Below are 9,343 nucleotides of genomic sequence, written 5' to 3' on the forward strand. Positions count from 1 at the left end.
GAGATTAAATAACAGGAGTAGATAAGAATGAAAGAAAAATCTGAGTACAGGCAGTAAAGCTGAGATTTTGAGCTCCCTGTCCCTAGGCACACAGCAGGATCCATGCGGAGCACCAGCTTCCTCTGGCACAGACCAGTAGCCAAAACAGAGCACTGAGTAGTCCCAGAGCCAAATTCTGTGTGTTCTCCACCCACAGCTCACAGGGGAACGGGCTCAGCTTTGCCTTCCCCACTGCAAACTGAAGCCAGGACTTCAGGATCCTTCCCCATAACCTGTCCAGCTCGAATTTGGCCTTCAGAGCCTGCCCTCCTGCTGACCCACAAGGATTCATGCCCTGTGACTGCCCTCCCTCTTCTCATCTTACATCGCTGGCTGGAGACCTGTGCAATTCCAACTCACCCTTTTCACTTCCTTTACCCTCCCCACTGAAAGTTATCTTTGTGCCCCCATCCCTCCCTCACCCCTAAGCATTCATTCTGCATTTTATAGATCAATATTTACAAAAAAAAGTTGAGAACAAAAAGCCTCAGCCACAGCTGACACAACAAAAACCATGGTAATCATCACCTAGCACTCAAGTTCCATAGTGGGATGAACCTCACTGTCCGTGCCTGAAATGATGAAAATCTGGTTTCTAGAGCCCCCACACAACAGGGCTGTGGAAAAGGTCGTCATTGTGGAAGAGAAACCTTGAGGTCACACAACAAAAATAGAAAGATACAAAGGAAAGCTCCCTAAATAAATACAGCTAAAAGCATAAAGTATAATGCAAATGTTACTGTAGACATTTGAAAATCACTTAACTATGCAAAAAACTCTCTACATTGGATGTCTGCAAACATAACTGGAGAACTTCTGTTCCACTGACAGCTTCCCAAATTGCTTCCTTCATATCATGACACAGCAAACACTTTGCTTTGTGCTTCACAAGTGCAGTTGCAACACAAATTATGGTTTCCTTGCCTAGAAATAATATGTGAACTGGCTTTTAAACTGCCCCACAGAAAAGCCACTTAATGAGAGGAAAAAATTCAGGTGAACAATGTGTAATGTGGATGGTGAACCACTTTGCAGTTTAAGCTGAGGTCCACCTAAAGCCTATTTTGCTTGAATGACTTTTTTTTCCAGCAAGATCCCATTCCAGGGACATCTGAATCTGCTTTTCATAACAAAAAGGACTTTGTCAAGGACTTGTTCTGTTCTTAGCTCAAGCCAGGAGTGTTCTAACAGCTTGTCACATGCTCACCTCATAATTATCAAGTGACTGACTCTATGCACTCACAGCATTTTCCTGAGTCAGGGCCAAAATTCCTAATAAAACTCACACAAAAAAACCCAAAGACTTCAGAAGGTAATACCACAAAACAAAAACAAACAAACAAACAAACAAAAAAAAAAAAAACAAAAAAAACCCAACCAAAACACAATGGTTTCCGATAGAAAAACAATTGCACAAGAGAATTTAACAGAAGCCAGAGCTTGCACTTTATGCATCACATTTCCCTGGCCTGGGAAAAACAGCAACCAAGTAGACTTGGGTGCACTCAAATCCTACAATGAGATTAGTGGGTGGAACATGGGTTCCTCCAAGCCTGCACATTCCAGCATCCCAAAAACTCTTCCCAGCTAAAACAGGAGCCAGCTTAAACAAAAACCACACTTCAAAGACTGACATTTGTCGTTTGAACTCCACACTAACTACTAAACATCTAGAAAACTTTACTGAACAAGTTCTTATCATGGGGATAAAGAAGAGAGCAGGGAGCCAGGTCTTCCACAAACTCCTGAATTCCATTTTGGCACCCAAAAACTGGAGCTACTGGGGGCTGCCACTCTGCAATGCTGAGAGACGAACGCCCCGAGCGTGCAGGCTCAGCACGAGCCACTCCATTTGCAAAACCACGTGAGAGGATTTCACACCAACAGATATTTATATAGACACAGCAACCCTACAATCTTATCTACAGAATCACTGTGAGTAGATTATGTAGATAGGCAACTATTTGCAGCTACAGTGCAGTGTAATTATATTCTGGCTGCTTTGAAATAGTCCCGGTCACTTCAAAAATATGATTCTGATGTTCTTAAAACACTGGAGGGCTCCCCAAAGTTACTCCAAAAATTTAGGTGGCAGAAAGTTACTGAGAATAATTTTTAGTCTAGTGCAAAACATAGACCTTAAGCCACAAATTTTCTGCATGGGATTACAGTGTAATTAATGGAAGAAAATAGCATCAAGCACACTTGGACAGCAAAGCAAGTGCCAGATTTTCCGTACGCAGTAGTTTTTAAGCAATTATAAGCCATGTAGATTTACATATGTAAATGTGCAGAAATATATATGTTTATTTTAAAATCTCAGAAGGAACTGTACCCCTGACAAATTACACTGAGAGCCACACGAGCAGGATCTCCAAGAGAATACATGGAGAGGCACCAGGCAAAGAATTCCTCAGGTGATCCCTGTGTGTGCCTTTGCCTCTGCCACGTGGATGTGGAGCAGAGAGCTATTTTCAGCCGTGCTCTTGGGCTGCCCCATGGCCAAAACTCCTGCATTTCTGAGGGAAATGTCCTTCTGGAAGCTTCAGCAGGAGCACATCAGTGATGCAGCTCGGGCTGCTCCCTCCTCGGTGCTGAGGGAGCTCCAGGGAGCCTGGTGTTTAGGATGGAGGTGACTCTCCTTCTCAGAGCCTTTGCATTTAAAAATGGCTTTCTATAAATAGGATTGCTGGCTCACTCTTAAGTCTTACTCCCTGCCTTCTGAGTAAAAATAGCTTAAATAGGGATGCTGGGAAGACTTGCTAATCTCTGTCAGCCTGTCTGTCCATCCACTTGCCTTTCTTTCCTCCCTCAAAACAGATCATAGCATTTGTTGCCCACTCCACTGCGAAAGGTATTTATTGACACACACTACTTTTTATTTTTCTGACGAGTAACTCAATGCTCTGATAGGGGAAAAAAAAGTACTTATGAGGTAATAAGAATTTTGTTTTTTTGTGAATGGCAGTATCCAAAGATAAACCATGACAAGAAAAGCTCCCAATGCCAACAAGTACCTGAGGAATCAGTGGCTTGCTCTTGAAGATGTTCTCTTCAGCGCTCTAAAATATTGAGCTGTGAAAGAATTTTATTACTGAATACCTCCCATTTTGTGTTATTTTGTTTTCAGAAATACAAATTGTTTGATGAAATGTTTTTAAGGGGCAGGGAGGTGAAGACTGAGAAGATAAAGCTTCTTTTGAAGAATTGTAATTTCAGATCTTAATTTCATTGATTTCATAACAGCTTAAATGAAAAGAAAGTGATGATTAAATAAGATTATGAAATAACTCAAAATATATTGTGAAACAAGTAATTTAACTGCAGACACCTACACATTCACCTTGAAATAATTAAGTGTTCTGAAGTATGTTGCAGACCTATGTTGGTTAAATGGATTTTTGTAGTATATTTAGAGTTTCAATGACTCAAAAGAAATGATACATTAAAAGTGTCAAAAAATGTACATTAGCATAAAAGATGAATATAATGTTATAGTCTCATCTTCAATTTTTAAAGTAGAAGATGGAATTAGTCCTTCCTACTGTAAATCTGAAAGACTCCAAGACCAAGAGATTGATAAATGGCATGTGCCAAATAAAATCAAAGGCTAAATGAGTGGTATGTTCAAACAGGCCCTGATCCTACACACATCTTAACTTTTTAATTAGAGCAAACTTTATGGAGAAAACAAAAAATTCCATATGTTTTGCTCCTAAATCCATTGCCCCAACCTCCCACGCCTAAAAAGATTGTTCATTTTGTTGCTTTCAACTTTTTTTTTATCACTCCAATTGTTTACTAAATAGGTAGAGGAGATTATTTCCCCACCCCAAACAACCCCCTCACCTGAGAGGACAGCATAGTTAAGTCTCTTATTCAGGCAAAGACACAAAAAGTGAGGCCCAACCTGAGCCCAGCTCAGAGACTTGCACAACTCATGAGCTGGAGGAACTTTCTGGATGAGCTAATCACCAAAACCCATGAGATTTTCCCAAATAATTCAAATTAGCAGTATGTTGTGAGACAAAATTTGCTCAAGAACAAACAAAATTAAAATCAGCTTCTAAACTTTTCCAGATGCAGCAGCGCTGAGGAAATTCCACTGAAATACATTCAAAATTCTGTTTTCATTTCTGGACTCCTCACTTCAAGAGAGACCTGGAGGTGCTGGAGCGTGTCCAGGGCAGGGAATGGAGGTGGGAAGGGGCTGGAGCCCCAGGAGGGGCTGAGGGAAATGGAAAGGGGCTCAGCCTGGAGAAAAGGAGGCTCAGGGGGGACCTTGTGGCTCTGCACAAGTCCATGAGAGAAGGCTGGAGGCAGGTGGGGGTCGGGATCTTTTCACCATGGAACAAGGGATAAGATGAGAGGAAATGGCCTCAAGTTGCACCAGGTAGATTTAGATTGGATATGAGGAAAAATTTTTTCATGGGAAGGGTTTTCCAGCCTTGGAACAGTCAGCCTTCCTGCAGGAAGAGCTGCAGATGTGGCACCTGTGGACAGGGGTTAGTGCTGGACTTGGCAGTGCTGGGGGAACAGTTGGGCTCAAAGGTCTTTCCCAACCTAAACAATCCCGTGGTCGCATGAAATCACAGTGAAGAGCTGAGATCTGTAATAAAGCCCTTTTTAAGATGGTTTAGAAGTTTGTTTTTACAACTTGCAGAAAACAACTTCTCTTTGAACCACTCCCAAAAACACCTTCACTACCACACACATCTGCTGTCCAGCGCTACGGGAAGAAGATGCAGCATCCACCAGCTTTTAGTGACCTTTGCTAGAAAAAAACACAGGCAAAATGCCTCTTTGAGCTGCCTCTGTGTGCTCCCACAGCTTAGGAAGACACAGATTCTGTGGTTTGCTGCCCACTAGTGTCCTGTGGCTCCAGCTCCAGCACAGCCACTGGGTACATCACGGGAGGAAATCCCCCTGGAGAGCCCCAGCACCTGGGGGAGCAGCACACCCCGAGCACAAGAGAAACAGATATAGATATCCCCATGTCCTCTGACTGCCCAGCAATAACAGGTTTTTTTCCCTTGGCAGTTGGTGATTAATTAATAGTTATTCATAGCTCGTGTAACACCGGATTAAAAACACCCTGAGCTGTGCTGTGCCATCCACACACAAGCGCCCAGCTGAATGCTTCCTGCGCATCCATTCAACTCCTCGAGCTGAGGATCTGGTTACACAATTCCACACAAGCTATGCAGGTACTCAGTATGTTTCTACAAAGAGAGCAGCTTGCTCTTTTGCTCTGATGTTGCATCCCCAGCACTGAGAATCACCATTTTCTTTGGGGAGGCTCAGCACCACCGTCGCTGTGGCTCCTCATGCTCCAGCCTAACCCCTGCTCTCAGCTCAGTGTGATCCTTCTCCATCTTCCAAAACGCTGCTAAAACCCACATTGATAGAAGTACGGCAGGGAGAGGACTCAAACAGGAAATCATTTTAATGGAAATGTATTTTTAGTGTCATCTGTGCTGTATTGGTGCCTCCCGATGCTCGATTGATTTGAGCAGAGCATCTGTGGGCAACGGGCATGTAAGAAATGCAGCCAGGGAGAAGCCTGGAAATGGGTTCAGCATATCCACAGCAGAGACTGAGTGATACTGAAAGAGCCTCATTTCTGAAAGCAGCACCTGAACTAGCTTGATCACAGCCCTTACCAAAAAGAGACAGGATTTTGAAGGAGGCCATTCTCCCCTCAGAGCCTCCCCTGCCTTCTCTCCCTGCAATTAGTGAAATGCCCTATTACTAATTATGACCAGGCTACAGCAGACTTCTGCTGCTCACTTCTGGAATACTCAGGCAGAGTAACAGGGAAGGTGGTGCAGGTAGAGTAACCCTGAAAGGCAACTCAAAAGCCTTGCTCAGGATTAGAACTGCATGACTCAGGCTTTCAAGGTAGTGAATTCAGCTGCAGAGCTCCCACTGATGTCTATATCATCCCACGCACTTTCCAGGGCTGCAATGCATTTATGGTTAATAGTTACCTGTATTCTTAAGGAACTCACAGCAACGAGACTTTAAAACCCTCAACAAAATACATAAACTTTAACCAGGTATTTGAGGAGGTTTTTGTTTCAGGCTTCAGAAATACTAATTGGATGGAAGAGCATGTCAGTACTTTATTGTCCCCAGAAGGAAGCTATTTCACAAACATAAAGCCTTCCCAGTGACACTGCTCATATCTAATTTGACAAAATGTATTTGTGCTGAGTGACTGTAGGGAAATATGGGGGCCAACCTTGTTATTGTTATTCAGACGGTTTCCATTATCTCCAACAGAAATTAAGCCCAAGACCACAACTGCAGAGTTAAACCTGTGGGTTTATTTTTAACCTATTTCTCCCCTCAGAAAGAAAGAAAAAAAAAAGGAAAAAAAATCAAACCCAACATGAATATGAATAATCTTACAAAATTTTAAGTTAAAATCAGAATGAGATGTAGCACATTGGAAAACCACTTATACCTGTGCTGGTATTTTAAGCAAACATGGTGTGGTTCCATAAGGGGTTAGAAAAGGCAATGGCAGAAGCCAAGCAGAAATCTGTCCCCCTGCCCCCCCCCACCCAGATACACTCATAAAAGAGCCCTGCCTGTCACACAATGGAGTTCAGATGGAGTTATAGATAGAATAATGAAAATAAATGTGTACGTGACATATCTATTTATATATGCAGTCATTTCCTTCAAAGAGATACATATCTGATATGACACTGCATTAAAATCTGAAGTCCTTTAAAAATATTATTCTCCGACTCTTGACTCTGATAAAATGGTCCTCATAAGTCCTAATAAGTGTTATCAACTAATAAAACCATCTTATCCAGTCTTAACATGAAGGTAGGTGCCATTTTCTTCAAAGATTTCCCTTAAGAAGACCCTAAAAATCTGCATTTTGACATCAAGTATGACGCCAAAAACAAAAAGACTTTTTAAGTTGCAAAGAATTGTTGAACCACCCACTACATGTTTTCACAATGCTTACATCTTAAAATATTACTATACACAAAACCATTTAATTTTAGTCCCTCTGGAGTCACAGTTGTACAGATGTTGCTGTGTGGCAGAACAGAATCCATGCAGATGCATCCATCATGTACACATTACACTCTTCACTCTTTGGGAGACAAATTCAGGTTTGACTGTGATCCAAAAACACTTGGAAACTGAAAGTGAAATTACTCCTGACTTCATAGATCAAGGAAAAAATGGAAGTGATTTTTATGGTACTTAGACCTCATAAAGCAAAAATTATTGTGTTTTTCAAAAAACCCTTGCAAGGAGGACTAACTAGGATAGAACATAGAATCTGTAGCACCAGTACAGTAGAAAAAATATCCGCTTTTTTTTTTTCTTGTAAAATATGATTTCTGGAGAGAACCAGGGTTCATTTCTATGCAAATCTAGTTTTAAATGAATAGCACTGGTCAGAGCGCATTTCCAGGCTGATTCTGTCTGTCCTATTAACAGCAAATCTCCCCCTCCAAGGTATCTGGCTGGAGAGGACAGAGGGAAAGACAGAGTGCTGCTGTCTGTTAAAAATAAATAAATAAATAAATAAATAAATAAATAAATAAATAAATTCTTAATGTTAAAACTTGTTGCAGTTTTCTTACTGCCAAAAGAAATGTAAAAAAAAATTTCCAAGTTTACACTTTGGGGGATTTCAATCCTTTCGTGTTCTGAGGCACGCAGAAGACAAAAATGCTTTTAAGGTCGCTCTAAATCCACACATTTAAGATTCACCTCCTGATTTCTGCCCTCCCCAGCACTTCACACTGGACCAGCCATGCCTGTCAGTGCATTTTTTCATCTAGTGTCTACTTAAGAAGATGTGAAGGCACCCTCATCCAGCATTCATCCCTCACCCTCTGCCAGAGGTTCAATTATTTCCATCCTTCAGGAATCCTCACACTTTGTCCTGTGCTCCTCTCTCATTCATTCCACACGAGAAACCTTTTCCCTGTTCTACCTGCTTTGCCTATTTCAAGAATTGTGTGTTTAATCTGATTTATCTGGCAGGGTGAAAAGCATTACAGGCAATGTTACGTTCTCGGATCGGAGGAGGCAGTGCAATAGAATAGCTGGCACCCCAGAATAATTTGTTTTCTGTCCTTAAAACTGCAATGCTAAACGTGCATTTCTAATAAAACTTAAGCAATTTAAGCATATTTTTACACATGCCATGGTTTTCAATCAAATATATCTAAATGTTCCAAAATACCCCAACCCACTATTAAAAACGCACAGAAACTGCAATAAATGTTTGTCAGTCAAAGAGTTGGCAGAAGGGAAAAAAAAAAAAAAATAAAGAATAACAGGTTTACCCTTATTCTATCTCTACTCTAATTTCCCTTCCTAACTTTATAATTGACTAAAAGTCTTCAACCTTTCCAGATGATGTAATGCTTATCCGTGCATATTTTTACATAAATGAGTGAGGGGGGAAAAAAAATCGGAACAGGTACCTTCACGGAGAAATTATGAAAGTTAAATAAATTTAAAATACTACTTCTTAAATATATGTAAAAACGTAAGGTGAAAGCAGAGGGCGAAGTAAAAAAAAAGATGCGAAAGGAAGCAATATCTCAACGCGACCGCTTAGGATGAAAGCCCTTCAAATTATCCCCGCGTGCTCTGACGGATTTCTACGGCACTTGGCAAAAATTCTCTACTTTTCCAGATGAGAAAGAAAGAAAAAGCGCCTCTCTGCCTCCTCGCCTCTGCAAGCACCGTCTCATTCCGAAGGAGGCAGGCACGGAGGTTCCGGGCTGTCACTTTGCGAGGTGAGCGACTTTAAGCGATCACGGCGCTCTCGCTCCTCGCCCTTCTCCCCGCGGCTCCCGCAGCCGGCGCGACGCTCCCGGCACAAAAGCCACCACCGCGACCCGCTCCCCTTCCCGGCCGGCAGAAAGGGAAGGATGGGGACAAGGGAAGGGATGCCCGCGGCGGGGCTCACCATGCGAGATGCTGTGGAGCAAGGCGACGGCCAACATCCACATGCCCCCGCCGCTCCCCCGCTCCCCGCTCCGGGCTCGCCCTCGCCCGCCGCGCCCACGGCCGGGCCGGAGCTGGCAGGCAGCGCGCACCGGGTCCGGCCGCCGCCTGGCTCGGCTGGTGGCTGCTCGGAGCCTGCGGGGCCGCTCGTCCGCCCAGCGAGCGCTCAGCCCCGCCTGCAGCCCCGCGGCTCCGCCGACACTCGCCCGGCGCTCGGGCGGGGGAAGAGGCGGCCGGCGGCGGGGGCGGGGGGCGGGTGCGCGGCGGGGCCCAGGTGTGTCCTTGGCTCGGGGAGGCGCCCGCA

The 9,343-nt window shown here is 43.5% G+C and overlaps 1 protein-coding gene across 1 annotated transcript in view; it reads right to left on the bottom strand.

The window, feature by feature from the left end:
* The window catches only part of DSCAM (DS cell adhesion molecule), a 446,344-nt gene extending 437,282 nt beyond the window's left edge, over nucleotides 1-9,062 (bottom strand). The window contains exon 1 of the mRNA XM_053936664.1: nucleotides 9,002-9,062. Coding sequence (XP_053792639.1) covers nucleotides 9,002-9,044 — 43 coding nt within the window. The 5' untranslated portion in view covers nucleotides 9,045-9,062. The remainder of the gene's footprint in view (nucleotides 1-9,001) is intronic.
* Between the last annotated feature and the right edge of the window lie 281 nt (nucleotides 9,063-9,343).

Source organism: Vidua chalybeata, chromosome 2 (genome assembly GCF_026979565.1).
Source record: "Vidua chalybeata isolate OUT-0048 chromosome 2, bVidCha1 merged haplotype, whole genome shotgun sequence".
NCBI classification, from domain to species: domain Eukaryota; kingdom Metazoa; phylum Chordata; class Aves; order Passeriformes; family Viduidae; genus Vidua; species Vidua chalybeata.